General features: G+C 42.0%; 1 protein-coding gene across 2 annotated transcripts in view; it reads right to left on the bottom strand.

Moving 5' to 3' along the window:
* The window catches only part of tenm4 (teneurin transmembrane protein 4), a gene marked incomplete at both ends in the record, with an annotated part of 153,596 nt that overhangs the window by 50,476 nt on the left and 86,981 nt on the right, over positions 1-16,139 (bottom strand). For both annotated transcript variants that reach the window (XM_083696270.1, XM_083696269.1), the window contains one exon: positions 9,088-9,207. In XM_083696270.1, coding sequence (XP_083552396.1) covers positions 9,088-9,207 — 120 coding nt within the window. The remainder of the gene's footprint in view (positions 1-9,087; positions 9,208-16,139) is intronic.

The following is a 16,139-nucleotide window of genomic DNA, read 5'->3' on the forward strand; positions in this document are numbered from 1 at the left end:
GTCCTTCCCCCGATATAACAAATGGCTATGAGCTCTCTGAAGTGTCAAACTGAATTCCGATTGGTCCCCTTGCAAAGCAGCTCCTAATTTAAATACTTAAGCCTATATAACAGGGGTAAAGGGATACATTCTCTCTCTTTACTGTGTCCTGTTGTGAGGTTCTCATCATGTTGTGAGTAGCATTGTTTAGAATGACCTGTAGTCATCTCTCTCTCTAATCTCTCTATTAGAATGTAATATTTCTCTATGAAGTATTCGCCTTGTAATAGTTGTATAAGTATACAGTATTATTAAAGCCTCGATTGATTCATTCTGTTTGACCTTTCTTGCACTAAATCAGCACAAACTAAACAATTATTTGCACATAGTGATAATTGCATTGGAGTCAGATTATCTATATTAGATATGCTTTGCTATTAACAAAATATAGCCAAAAGTCTCTGCCAAACCTTCATGTGGAAACTGATATTATTATTATTAAATGCTCTACAGTTTTTGGTAACCCTGACATGATACTGGTTGTAAATTACTAAATCGATTAATTCATTTTGTGGTATTGGATCTTGGCAAAGGTTTTATAAACATATTGTTTGTAAGGAAACTTTGCATTGATTAGCATTAGAAACTAGACTGATTGTCAAGACCGATATAAACCGTGCTTTGATAGTTTGGATTAATCACTCACCATGAGTAACTAATACAATGGCTAGAGATAAAGAAGTGCATGAATTGATTGAGCTGTGTGCTTCGGTAACTGGTAAAGACATGTTGCTGAAATTGAACAAAAAAGACAAGAAGCATCTACCTGCTGATTTGTCTGAGAATTAAACCCTTGATTATTGGCAAACAATTGGCATCCGTAAAAGCAAGTCAGAGAAAAAAAATATTATTCACGCAATCGGACATTTGCTTAACAGAGACCAACAAAAGAATCTTGCCCATGTGCGAGATGTCAACAAACATTTGCATGAGGATCTCGCGAAAGCGCGAGAGGAATTTACAATGATAAGCCTATTGATTACTGAGAAGGCCTCTATCGAAAATAATACTTGACAAGCTGAATGCATTACTGCTAAGCGAAAAATCCTATGAGGAGACTATTCAGGAATTGAAACTACAACTCGTTAACTATGGCCACGAAAAGCTTAAGTTAGGCAAAACAGCAGATGCGGTAATGATTGCTACATTGAGAGGTAATGTTAAGCGTTTGCTACAATACAGTGAGGCACTACAGAGTGATGCTTCAGACACTGAAAGTGGAAGTAGTTCTATCTGTATATCAAAAACTCACCCTTGTAAATCTGAAACTTTAAATACTACTGCGCATGTCTCTGCAATCACCACAATGTTGGGAAATGCAGGCCAGAGATGATGTTCTAAGGGCCATTGAAGGTAGACATGAGTCACAGGTAGACATGAGTCACTCTCCAGTCAGTCCTCCATAAATTTAATCAAAGCCAACAACCAACATCACTTTAGGCATTGTAGTTACTGTTGAAGACAGGGACACTTTGACAAGATGTTGGAATTTGGGTAGGGGAAGTCCTCCTCCATATTTCAGACATGGGGTATATTCTCAATGTAAAGTAACTCGCTGTGACTACTGCAATCGAATTGGACATGGCAGGTCGAATTGTTGGGATTTAGGTAATGGAACTCCGCCCCCATTTTTCGCGTCAAACTATTCAGAGTTGAGCTCAAGGGAGCAAACAGCTCTGTTTGCCTGTAATCGACCAGCCTCCCATCAGATATAGCACAACACAGTTCTGTTATGACCGTCTTGTTTCCTGTGAGTGCCCCAATAGTCTCCCTTCTGTATTGCAATATATATATATACATATAGTTAGAAGTTTCTACATTTACGCCAATAGTCTGTTATATAATGATTGATTAATTGTCTCTGAACAAATAAACAAATGTTGATTTCCCTCAATGTCAGTCAGATTGTATCTGTTGCTGGAATTGTATAATGTATTGCTGTTTGTTATATGCCTAGCCACTGACCCTATTACGGGAGTTGAATTGAGGTAGTGGGCTTTCGTGCAGTCCTGTGTGTGCACCACGAGGATAGCGGGAAAACACATCATGACTCTCGCACTCCATTCATATCTCTCATGGTAGCATGTCACTGTGCCAGTGTTGTGTTAATACAGCAATGGATTTTATAGTTGAGTTGCTCCAAGTGATACATGTTCAATAGCCTATTTTGGACGATTAATTGTTACATCCCCTGTCCCAGTGGTTCCGTATCAATAAGTAGCCTCGAGGCCAGCTCAAGGAAAGAGCTGTCATACAAGTCGATGACGTGGCATGTTCTTTATCCCCTCTCATTGATATGCGCGCCATGTCAGCCTACGATTTACATATTCTTAATTGATTTCTTTCTTAGAACTTTTGCCTTGGACACTATGTTCATATTTGCTGTGTTCAGAGATTTGATTGTATGACTTGAAGTAAGCTGGATTGCTCCTCAATTGATGATTATGCTTTTCTCATTTGTCTGAGAATGCAACAGATGAATCTGTATGCTAGGATAATCTGCTAGAACTCTGCTTTGAATACCTAATGACATTAAGGTGTCCGGTTGGCATTTGTAGCATTGTGATTTCGGCAATTAAAATCGTATCTGATAATTAGGAGAGATACTTTTGACATATAGCATGTGAGTAGAGATATCTTATTAATTAGTTATTTGTATAATTGATTCCCGACTATATATGATATTCAAAGAGTCTAGAGTGGTGCTCTCATTGCTGACCACAACATTTAAGAGTATTCTGACTATATATTGAGTGTGCACATTATATTTGGCAAGTGTACAAAGTAGGGAGCCTCTGAATCATCTTTTGTTCGATAAGAGTAAGATCAAACTCAATCATTAACTATCATCATTGATTCCTTGATTAATCCATGATTTTCACTACGTCTCCAATGTTGTGTCTCCTACATTGTGGGATATTTTCACTCAACCACTTACATGAATGATTGTGTGCCAAGCTAGGTTGTAGGCGTGCGGCCCATTGTACCAGAGGAAATAAGGAGATGGCATCGGGGAAACAGAACGGGGATGAAGTGACAGATGAAGAAATGGAGATATAAACCGTATCTTCCTTCTATCATGGGCAATAAGATGGGTAAAAAGATGGAGGAGCTTATGGCACTGGCGAGAGGACAGAGGGAATACCGCGAATGCAGTCTTATGTGTTTTACGGAGACATGGCTGCAAGAGGTTATTCCCGATGCAAACACCACTATCGAGGGCTTTCAGACAGTGTGGGCGGACAGGATTCACCATTAGTGCGGCAAAAAGCGAGGCGGAGAAGCTGCTGTATTTATCAACAACAGATGGTGCCATATTCAAGTAAAGGAAAGCGTCTGTAGCCCGGACATTGAACTTTTGGCCGTAGGACTTCGCCCATATTATTTGCCACCTGAGTTCTCACGTTATTGTTGTGGTCGCATATATTTAGTATTTTAGTTCGGTGATTTAGTTTGGTGACATGGAATAACTGAAGCAGGTGCAGAAGAAGCTCAAGGAGATGCTGAAGGAGAGCAGGGACACCTACAGGCGGAAGATGGAGGACAGCCTGCAGGACAACAATACAAGAGAGGTGTGGAGCAGCGTGAGGAAAATCACCGGCTACAAGCAGGCTAACGACCGGCAAGTGGCTGGAGATCTGGACAGGGCCATCAAGTTGAACCAGTTCTTCAACAGGTTTGACTCGGGGCTCAGGACTCTGCTGAACATGTTCTACCAGTCAGTAGTGGCCAGTGCAGTGCTGTACGCGATGGCATGCTGGGGGGGCACCCTCAAGGAAGGTGACATCAAGAGGCTGAACAAGCTTATTAGGAAAGCTGGTTCTGTCCTCTGCGTCACCCTGGACACTGTGGAGGAGGTGGCCAATAGGAGGATGAGGACCAAACTCCTGGCCATCATGGACAATCCCTCCCATCCCCTACATGACACTGTGGCAGAGCAGAGAAGCTCCTTTAGCAACAGACTACTACAACCACGTTGCACTAAGGAGCGCTATAGAAGATCTTTTCTGCCCGCCGCAATAAGACTATACAACTCCTCCTCCAGCTGGCTTGATTGGGGTCATCAGAGTCAGGCTGGGGAAGGTTAAATCATACTGGACTGTTTTTACTGTATATAATGTTTCAGATGTATATTTTATTATTATTGTCACTTTATTTTGTTGTTGTTGTTTGTTTTTTTGTGATGTGAGCTGCTGTAACGCCTTAATTTCCCCTTGGGGATCAATAAAGTATCTATCGATCTATCTATTTAACAGATAGCATGTTTTTCTTCACAGGTAATATTTAGTAACCCATGTGCGAATGCCATATGTTTCAGTATAATGCTTACCAGATGATGTTACTCACAGCCAGACCAGTGGCCTCTGGAGTAACACGGAGGGGCAAGTCAGTCTATTAATATGCATAGTGCATTTGGTAATTCAAGAGTATCTACAGGAGTAGGTGTATTGACACCTCCGTACATAGACTTGTTCAGGGTATCCCTGAGATTTTGATTAAATGGCTTTATACTGCATATGGGGCATATTATGTTTCCTGTTTGTTATATTATATATAGCATATTACAGATGTTGACACCTGTTAAAGGGTGATCTGTCACGTGAGTTTTCATATTCATGAAGTTTGCTCACCTTTGTGTTGTTTGTATAACCGGCACAGACATTCAATTCTGTTGCAGCGTGTTATCTGTCTCTTCAGACAGCCCAGTGGTGACCCTGTGTCACTGCAGCTATATTTGACCATATTCCACCACAGCAAAAGGGTGAGTGGGGTGACGGCCTAATGTTAAAATGCACATAGCATTTGCATGGCCTGCCTGGAGTAAAGCCAGGACTACATTTCTGGAAAACAATTTCCAGTTAACCTAACCCTATCGGCCATGAACATGGCAAATCAATTTAGCAAACATATACACTCACCGGCCACTTTATTAGGTACACCTGTTCAACTGTGCGTTAACGCAAATATCTAATCAGCCAATCACATGGCAGCAACGCAATGCATTTAGGCATGTAGACATGGTCAAGACGACCTGCTGAAGTTCAAACCGAGCATCAGAATGGGGAAAAAAGGTGATTTAAGTGACTTTGAATGTGGCATGGTTGTTGGTGCCAGACGGGCTGGTCTGAGTATTTCAGAAACTGCGGATCTACTGGGATTTTCACGCACAACCATCACTAGGGTTTACAGAGAATGGTCAGAAAAAGAGAATATCCAGTGAGTGGCAGTTCTCTGGGCAAAAATGCCTTGTTGATGCCAGAGGTCAGAGGAGAATGCCCAGACTGGTTTGAGATGATAGAAAGGCAACAGTAACTGAAATAACCACTCGTTACAACCAAGGTATGCAGAAGACCATCTCAGAACGCACAACACATCGAACCTTGAAGCAGATGGGCTACCGCAGCAGAAGACCACACCGGGCTCACCAAAATTGGACAATAGAAGAATGGAAAAACATTGCCTGGTCTGATGAGTCTCGATTTCTGCTGCGACATTCAGATGGTAGGGTCAGAATTTGGCGTAAACAACATGAAAGCATGGATCCATCCTGCCTTGTATCAACGGTTCAGGCTGGTGGTGGTGGTGTAATGGTGTGGGGGATATTTTCTTGCCAAACTTTGGGCCCCTTAGTACCAACTGAGCATCGTTTAAACGCCACAGCCTACCTGAGTATTGTTTCTGACCATGTCCATCCCTTAATGACCACAGTGTACCCATCTTCTGATGGCTACTTCCAGCAGGATAACGCGCCATGTCACAAAGCTCACTTCATCTCAAACTGGTTTCTTGAACATGACAATGAGTTCACTGTACTCCAATGGCCTCCACAGTTACCAGATCTCAATCCAATAGAGCACCTTTGGGATGTGGTGGAACGGGAGATTCGCATCATGGATGCGATTTCATGCAAGTTTTAATTGTTCTTTCTACAGCACAGTTCTATGGTGTTTATCTCAAACCTTTGTTACATCTGTTTAAAACTACATTTTTGCACTTTTCATTTATCATCTTCTTTTGATTTAGATTATTCTTTGATACTTTGAAATTTACAACGATATGCCTACAGAATTGTTCCTAGGTGCTATATTGTTTCAACATTGTTGATTGTTTAACAGTAAACCTTTTAATCTTACTTCACCACCAGATGTACTTCAACCCAAACCATTTGTTTGGAAAAAGAGAAGGTATGTACTGTGTTGGTTTGTGTGCTTCTAGTCCAACAACCTGGACATGTCCACAATCTTCTTGGACCAGTAAGCATTGTTTTAAATCTTACCAAACATGGCACCACAAACCAACACAGTGTCAAAAATCATATCCCGTCCCCAAGGGAGGTTTTATTAAAGGCAACTTTAATGAGACCCTCCTGCATGACATGAACCAGATCCAGGTCCATGTGTTTCCCACTGCAACATTGCTGATAATAAAACATTTAAATGGTTGCAATCACATATGACTGGTATCTAATTGTAAGGACAGGCTAGCTGTTCAAACTCATTTGTTCTTTGCTTGTTTACAAGGTGATCTCTTTTTCACAGGAAGGGGGTAGATCATTTTTAACATGCAGTGACATGTTTTTCCTTTCCAATGGGAAGTTAAATCTACTATTATTAGAATGTAAATCTTTGATTACATGTGTTTTTAAAGAAGGATCTGTTCCTTTTGCTTCTCTTTTATATCCATTTTGATTAATTAATAGTATTTGAATTTTACCGTGAGCTGTTGTAAGGAGCCAATCTTATCAGGTCATTCCACACATCTTGATCGATATTATTCTTCCACTGATTGTGTGTGTACGTGGTTTGCCTGTGTCGACATAGCTTGTTTGCAGAAAGTTCTTTCCTAGGGGAAATGTGCTTGTCAAGGACAGTGCCTCCTCTCTGTGACATGGGACATCTTCTGAACAGGCACAGTGGGTAACCATTATCACCAGGATTCTAACCACACACTGGACCGGAAGGGTGATGCCATCGCTGACAACTCACCTCGGTCATGGGGAGCAGTTCTCTTAAAGACTTTTCTCTTGTACACTCTCGATGCCTTTCGCCTCTGTTGTATACATTGGGTGCTGAAGGAGGAGAATTTCAATTTTGACCATATCTTCTTCAGTTGTCCATCCCCCGATATAACAAATGGCTATGAGCTCTCTGAAGTGTCAAACTGAATTCTGATTGGTCTCCTTGCAAAGCAGCTCCTAATTTAAATACCTATGTCTATATAACATGGACAAAGGGATACATTCTCTCTCTTTCCTGTGTCCTGTTGTGATCATGTTGTGAGTAGCATTGTTTTGAATGACCTGTGGTCATCTCTCTCTCTCTACTCTCTCTCTATTAGAATGTAACATTTCTCTATGAAGTATTTGCCTTGTAATAGTTGTATAAGTATACAGTATTATTAAAGCCTCATTTGATTCATTGTATTTGACCTTTCTTGCACTAAATCAGCACAAACTCAACAATTCTTTGCACAAAGTGATAATTACATTAGTCAGATTATCAATATTAGATATGCTTTGCTATAAACAAAATATAGCCAAAAGTGTCTGCAAAACCAATTATTAAATGCTCTACAGTGGTCCGTGCCACTAAATCAGTCACACTCCCCAGGTGAACATGGCTGTTATAAAAATACCCCCCGCCCCTCTGGAGCATGGTGCCCTGATTGGCCGAGGCAGTAAACAACGGTCTGTTCCGCCCTTGGTGTTGTGCCCTTGGCTGGCGTGAGTGGAGTCCGGCTGCCCAGCAGTGCACAGCAGAGGTGCTGATGGTGTGACGGTGATAGTGGTGCCCTTGTGCTGCTGTGAAGCCTCAGTGCCCACACTGATCCCTTAGTCAGGCTGTGTTCCCGCCCCCGGGCCCAGTCTACACACGCTCAAACACTTCTGGACAGGTACCCACAGGCTGGCCAGGCCAATCAATGAGAGGGATTCACAGCCCGTTATCAATCATGACAACAGCCTTAAGCCATGTGACAAACCTTATTAAGCTACCCACACCAGCCTTACTGCTTGAGCCCTTAGGGAATGCATCTAGCTCAAATGGTTAACCCTGCCAGAGCACTTGGTGCTCCTCATACAAATGATAAACAGTAATTTGTCTGTGCTATCCATTGTAAATTAATCATGGACACAATGATTGTTTCCATCTCTGACTTCTCAAAGATAAAGAACTAAACAGAGGGTGAAAGGAGGTGAAATAGACCTAGATAAGCCTGACTCAGGGCAGCATTTTTCCTCGTTAATGAAGTTGACCAGGTCTGTAGTGCCTGTGTTGCCTTGCTGCTCTGCAAGTCGAACAACTACCAGTGCAGAAACTCAGAAACTCCTTTGTTTCACAAAGTTTTCCAGATAGCAAGATGCTAATTTCAAAACCTAAGCCCCTTGTACAATAAAGAACACATCATAAAAACGGGTTGAGACAGCTTTCCCATTTCTAAGTGGCTGAACAGGTGCATTTCTGATTTCACGCTGCACTGAGCCTGTTTACAGTGATTGCAGGGGAGTTGCAGGAGACTGGGCATGTTTACAGGGGGAACTGGGAGATGGAGTAGTGTTTACAGATATGCTGGAAGAGAAGGAGAGAGAGAGAGAGAGCGAGAGAAAGCAGAATGGGCAAAAAAAAGGTGAGATAAAGAAGGAAAAGAAAATGGGGACAAGCAGAAATGGGAGAAGGATAGAGATGGGGGAGAGGGTGGCTGTATAGAGTGAGAGAGTAGTAGACCCCTGAGAGTAGAGCTTACGGGAAGAGAGCGAGAGAGGGGGGAGGGAATGGGATGAGTGCAGATGGAATGGGAGTGGAGGGTTGAGATGATGACATGAGGAAGAGAAAGATTTTGTGAAAGAGGGCAAAGTGGATAGACATCAAAATGGAAGGGGTGGGGAGAAGTGGGGCATGGAGAACAAAGAGACATCCATTGCAGCTAAGCCATGATAGAGCACATTGCTTTGCCACAAGGTCTCCTAAAGAACACTGTACCCTTATGAGGGGGAAATAGAGGAGGATGCTGGAGACGTGCATATGTGTAGATAGAACGGAAAGGTCTCACCTGCCATCCTGTCGAGTGATTGTATAACCGTAGGCTGGGTTGTTGATGAAGCTTATATTGACTCCAACAAGAGGTGTTCCGTCCGAGGTCACGACTTGTCCCCGGATGACGCAAGCATGGCTGTGTGGGAGACAGGATCACAAAGGTTTGTTACCTGTGGTTACTGTACATACATAAGAGTGTGAAAAAGCACTCACTCCTTTTTGTGATACACATGAATAATTCCACAGATATGGAAGGGGAAATATAAGTAAGAAGTGTCAGAAAATACACAAATAAAAAGAAAAATACGAAAAAAAAAAAAAAAAGAAATACTGACTAAACTAACAGCTTCTAGGAAGTCTCTGAGGGGTTTCAGATCCTGAGAGAAGGCATAATGAGAGAGCTAAACAAGAATGCACTTTCACACACTTTCTTCCAAATTAAAAATAAGATTTATTTCTTCCATTATAACATAAAAGAGAGAAAAATTATATATAACTTAGTATGCAGATTGCAGGATCTGGTTATCAGACCTCAACGAAGAACCTGCATAAATTAGATATGATCATTGGCCTTCCGCTAATCGATACATGGGAGTTGTCCAAATCCAGCACCTAATCTCCCTGAACTGATGACTTGAGACCTTGCTCTCTTGCACTTGTCAAGTTCTGCCCCCATTGTTAAGTACTGTTTATGGTCAGACACCCTTTTTCTGTAGTAGTGTTTGCTCTCAAAACAGCCTCAATTCCTCTTGGCATTGATTCCACAAGATGTTGGAGACATTCCTTTGCGATTCTGGTCCATGAGGACATGATTGCATCACGCAATTCCTGCAGATTTTTCAGATGCACTTTCAAGCTGTGAATCTCCCGTTCTACCACATCCCAAAGGTGCAAAGGTGTTCTATTGGATTCAGATCTGGTGACTGGGAAGGCCACTGAAGAACACTGAACTCATTGTCATGTTCATGAAACCAGTTTGAGACGACTTCTGCTTTGTGACATAGTGCATTATCATGCTGTAAGTAGCCATTAGAACAGGGGTGGGCAAACTACGGCCCGCGGGCCACATCCGGCCCGTTTGTCTTTTTAATCCGGCCCGGCGAAGATTGGTACAGATTTGAGGGTTGAATATTAATTAAATTACTAAACTGCATTAATTTGACCTTATCCTGTAATGCCTGGCGTTCCACCAGGTGGCGCACTAAGGGGCAGTGATACATTGACTTGATTTTGCGGAGCCCGGACTACTCTCTGTTATTACTCTGCTACTGTTCTGAACCCATCTGCAACAATGAGTGGGCCAAAGAAAAGAAAAGTCGACAGTGAGTGCCGAGTGTTTAATAAGGAATGGGCAACTAAATACTTTTTCACAGAAGTCCAGTCAAAGGCTGTATGTCTTATTTGCCAAGAAACCGTTGCGGTTTTAAAGGAATACAACATCAGCCGTCACTTTTCCACCAAACATGCTAATTACGCTAACAACCAGTCAACGCAAGAACGGACGGCTACCGCTTTGAGATTGGCAGCTAGTTTGCAGGCTCAGCAAAACACCTTTATCCGACAAACTGCCATCCAAGAATCAAGCACGAAGGCAAGTTATTTGCTGGCATTCAAATTAGCAAAGACCAGCAAGCCTTTCTCAGAAGGGGAGTTTCTCAAAGAGTGCATGGTAGAGACAGCAGGTATCTTGTGTCCTGAGAGCAAGAACAAATTTTAAAAAATTAGCTTATCACGCAGGACAGTGACTCGCCGTGTTGAGCTAATTGACGAAGACTTAGCTAGCCAGCTAAACAAAAAAGCGGAGTCATTTACATTATATTCCTTGGCACTGGACGAAAGTAATGACATAAAGGACACCGCTCAGCTTGTAATTTTTATCAGAGGGATTAATGACAATTTTGAGATAACGGAGGAGTTTTTGGCCATGGAATCCCTGAGGGGGAAAACGCGGGGAGAGGACTTGTATGACAGCGTGTCGGGGGTCATCAAGAGGCACAAGCTACCTTGGAGTACGCTCGCCAACGTTACCACAGATGGATCGCCAAATCTGACTGGAAAAAACGTCGGGCTGCTCAAAAAAATCCAGGAGAGGGTGAAAGAGGACAACCCTGAGCAGGAGGTAATTTTCCTACACTGCATAATCCACCAGGAAGCACTGTGTAAATCTGTATTGCAGCTTGACCACGTGGTGAAGCCAGTTGTAAAACTCGTTAACTTTATTCGAGCGAGGGGACTTCAGCATCGTCAGTTTATTAAGTTTCTTGAAGAAACTGACGCTGATCACCAGGACTTGCTTTACCACTCTAATGTCCGCTTCTTAAGTTTGGGGAAAGTATGTCAACGAGTGTGGGAGCTCAAACTGGAGATTATCTCATTTTTGGAGCTACTTGAGAAAGCTGACGATTTTCCTGAGCTGAGTGACACAGATTGGCTTTGTGATTTAGCTTTTGCTGTGGATATACTGACACACATGAATGAGCTGATCGTGAAGCTACAAGGGAAAGACCAGTTTGTGCATGAAATGTACACAAACGTCAGAGCCTTCAAAACCAAGGTAGCTTTATTCTCAAAGCAAATGTCAAACAAGTCATTCGCTCATTTCCCCACACTGGCTACGCTGAAAGAGGCCCCTCGACATGCGAAAAAATACAGGAAATCACTGGACAACCTGCATGGAGAATTCTGCCGTCGGTTCTCTGATTTTGAAGTCACTTCAGCTGGTGTCATGTCCCTTCACACAAGACCCTGAAACGGCGCCACAGGAGTTGCAGTTGGAACTGATTGATCTCCAATGTGACACCGTCTTAAAGGAGAAGTTCAACTCTCTTAAACTGGATGAGTGTTATGCTTCATTAAGCACAGCCAAATTTCCAAACATCCAGAAGATGGCACAGAGGATGCTGGTGTTGTTTGGCTCTACGTATGTGTGTGAAAAGACTTTTAGCGTGATGAACACCAACAAAGCACCCCAAAGATCCCAGTTGAGTGATGAACACCTCAGATCTGTTCTGAGAATTGCCACAACAAAACTAACACCAGACTTCGATGCACTGGTCAAAAAGGGTGATCAACAACACTGTTCCCACTAAAAGTAAATGTAAGTATTAACACTGTAGTGCCTTTTTTATGTTTATGTTCGATATGTATGCATCTGGTGCTGGCCCGGCCCGTCTGTCAAATTTTAAAAGTCAATGTGGCCCCTGAGCCAAAAAGTTTGCCCACCCCTGCATTAGAAGATGGGTAAATTGTGGCCATGAAGGGAAGCACATGGTCAGCGACAATACTAAAATAGGCTGTGGCATTCAAGCGATGATTGATTGGCATTAACAGGCCCAAAATGTGCCAAGAAAACATTCCCCACACCATTACACCACCTCCACCATAAAAAGGTGTACAGGTGTATGTGTATGTGTGTATATTGCACCGGGTTGGAACCCCTTTTGCCTTCAGAACTGCCTTAATTCTTTGTGTCATAGATTCAACAAGGTGCTGGAAACATTCCTCAAAGATTTGGGTCAATATTGACATGATAGCATCATTGCTACAAATTTGTCGGCTGCACATCCATGATCCGAATCTCCCGTTCCACCACATCCCAAAGGTGCTCTATTGGATTGAGATCTGGTGACTGTGGAGGCCATTGGAGTACAGTGAACTCATTGTCATGTTCATGAAACCAGTTTGAGATGATGTGAGCTTTGTGACATGGCACGTTATCCTGCTGGAAGTAGCCATCAGAAGATGTGTACACTGTGGTCATAAAGGGATGGACATGGTCAGCAACAATACTCGTAGGTAGGCTGTGGCGTTTAAACGATGCTCAATTGGTACTAAGGGGCCCAAAGTGTGCCAAGAAAATATCCCCCACACCATTAGATATTTGCGTTAACGATCAGTTGAACAGGTGTACCTAATAAAGTGGCATATATATATATATATATATATATATATATATATATATATATATATGGGTCTTAAACATTGCCACATACTGGAACAATTAACACTGGTGTGTAAGTGGCTGCCCTCAACTTGTCCTTACTAGAGGCAAGATCGTCCACCCCACAATACCCTGGTCCCCAGGAACCCCAGCTTTATGCTAATTAGGCCTGCCTCTCCCCTTCAGTGGACCTTGGCTGAGCACCACTGCTCTGTAAACAAGTAAGAAGATAGGATACTTATTATTTTCTTTTCATGTCCTCCAATTGGGGGGGGGGGGTCTGGACAGGGGAAATACAATAAAAAGAGACTTGAAATAATGCAAGCAATGCTATCTGTTACATTTTAAATTATTATCTACCCCTAAAAAATCCTGGTATGGACACAAATACCCATCTGGGTCTGCATAGAATTACCAACAACAAAGTTAACACAGCCCAGCCCTGCCTGTCTGTGTTTAATCATCATGCTCTCAGTTGATTTTAGAAAAATCTTATTTGAAAGGGCAACCATCCACATTATCTTAAGATGGAACTGTGAAACTGGAACTATCTTCTCTGTGCCTCTGTCAACCACATGAGGAGATGATTCTAAGCTGCCAAGACAAATGATTTAAATATTGACATCAAATACAGCAGAGAGAGAGGGAGCAGCAAAGGAACCGTGAAGCCTTCATTCCAGAAACTTTCAGTCATGTGAGATTTCACCAGCACAGGAGGATTCACAAAGTCAAAAGGGACTTCACAACTCTCAGAACCTCAAGTTTATTATATACCATCCAGTCCTTGAACGACGTGAGGACAAAAATGCACTGCAGAGGCTCCAAATCTTTTTGGCACAACATAAACAGTGTTAAAATAAAACATACCTTAATAACTGATCTAGAAACAGAGTGTAGTCAGCTACTGTACTAGAGAGTGGATACAGCAAGACAATACCTGGAACAAATCTACTAATTCCACTGCAATTTTTTATTAAAACTGTACTGAATTTGGAACAAACAAATGCAGCATGTCATGTTGAAGTATAGAAACCTATCATTAAGCTAATAAATGGTACCATCACTACTAATGATATGGCAACATCATTACCCACGCAAATGACTTGATTACAGGGTATAATGGAGGGCAAATATAAACATGTCCACTTACTCACTCACTCACTCACTACAGCCTCCTCTCATCCCTGCCTTTATGTTCCCAACAAGCTAAATGGCTACTCTGCCATCTTCAGCCCTCCAATTAATAATGATTGCATGGAGGAAGTATATTCTCAGGAAGTAAACAAACTAGCATTTAGGCAATAGTACCAGGCCTGTACTGCACTATCTTCAGTTGTTTAAAATATTATCATCAGGAAATTAAATGCATGTTCAATTGTATTTAAGATTGACTTGGCCCTGAAGCTACCTTGTTGCAATGGCAGTATAGTTTGGGTCATTGTCTTACTCTATGATGAAGCACCATCCAATGAATTTGGAGGCATTTGCTTGTACTTGAGCAGACAAGATGTTTCTGTACACTTCAGAATACATTCTGCTGCTGCCGTCAGCAGTTACATCAATTAAAACAAGTAAACCAGTTTTAGTGGCAGATATACATGCCCAAACCATAACACCCCCTCCACCATGTTTCACAGATGAGGTGGTGTTCTGTAAATCTGGGACAGATCCTTTTTTCTCCAAAAAAGATCCTTTTTTCACTCTGGTACGTGACAATATTAGTCTTATCTGTCCTCAAGACATTTTTCAGACGTCTGCTGGCTTTTTAGGAACTTTTTAGCAAACTGTAACCATCGTTTTTGAGGATAACTAGTGGTTTACACCTTGCAAGGAAGCCTCTGTAGTTCAGTCAGTGACGTATTCTGTGAATGGTAGTCTCTGACAAAAAAAAAACTACCTCCTGGAGACTATCTTCCTGATCTGTGATACAGCTGTTTCAGAGTTTTTCTTAATTATGGTGAGCATTCTTCGGTCATCCACTGCCGAAGTCTTCCATGGCCTACCAGCTCACCGGTGTATTTTTTTTTCTTTTTAATGATGTTCTGGTGAGTAATGAGCCCTGGCAGATCACCATGCTCATGTGTTGTGTGTCATAGGGAAAAGCTGGACACTTTATTCAATGGCACCTTTGCTGCTTTTTTTGTTGTGGGAGACATCAGGAGGAGCACTCTAAGATGCCTAGCAGCATGAGGAAGTGGTTAGGGGGATCAATAGAGAGCTGATCAGGTGACGAGGAATGAGCATATCACACAGACGATGAGCGAGGCCGGGGGGCTCATCTGAGGCCCAGAAGCCCCTGTCACCGCTCATATCTGTCCGGGGGTGAATACCAGGCATGAATAATACATTTTCAAAGATATTTTTAGGTGAGCTGAGATCTCAAATCTTGCAGCTCATCCCTGGGTTCTCAATCTTTATTTATTTATGGTACATTTTCATGGGAGAGAGACAGGATCTGTCTATCTCTCTCTCTCTCTGTCACTGAGGGAAAATGTCACATAATCTTACAAGTGTATTTCTGAAGTATCAATTGATGTGTCCAAAAACATAATATCAAAGCATGTTCTACTTATCTTGAGCTGGATAAATCATCTTGACATTTTACTAATTGCAAATTGACTGACTTGTGATGTCTTAGCAACCATGCAGAGCTTAGAACTAAAGGGCAGTGTGGTTTAAGAAGAACACTGTTCAAAACCAAAGGCCTTATCAATGAAGAGGTAAGCATTTGTCATTGGAAAAATTATAGACCTAAATGAGTCAAAATAGACTTGCATGTCACAGAGCCACTCAAAGGAAAGGCACTTTACCTACAGTTCTTAAACAGCTTAACAAAATCCCAGTGCTGAGACATGATGTGTTGCAAATAATAGAAAAGGAAATGATCCCACTTGAGTAGAATAGACACTTCTAAACATCAATTTCCGCTTCTGGAACAAAGCAATTGCTCATCTGGACTAAAAAGTAGGGATCTCTGAAACCAGGACTTCTTTGGCACATCAGGCCTTTGCCTAAAGGATGTAATATACAAAAATATCCACACTACCACACCATGAAAGAAAGAAAATATGCTCTTTTGATGTCTCCTTTCACATTATTTCTCTCAATTTTAATAAAAAAGCAATCTC

The sequence above is a fragment of the Argentina silus genome, assembly GCF_951799395.1.
Source record: "Argentina silus genome assembly, chromosome: X".
NCBI lineage: Eukaryota > Metazoa > Chordata > Actinopteri > Argentiniformes > Argentinidae > Argentina > Argentina silus.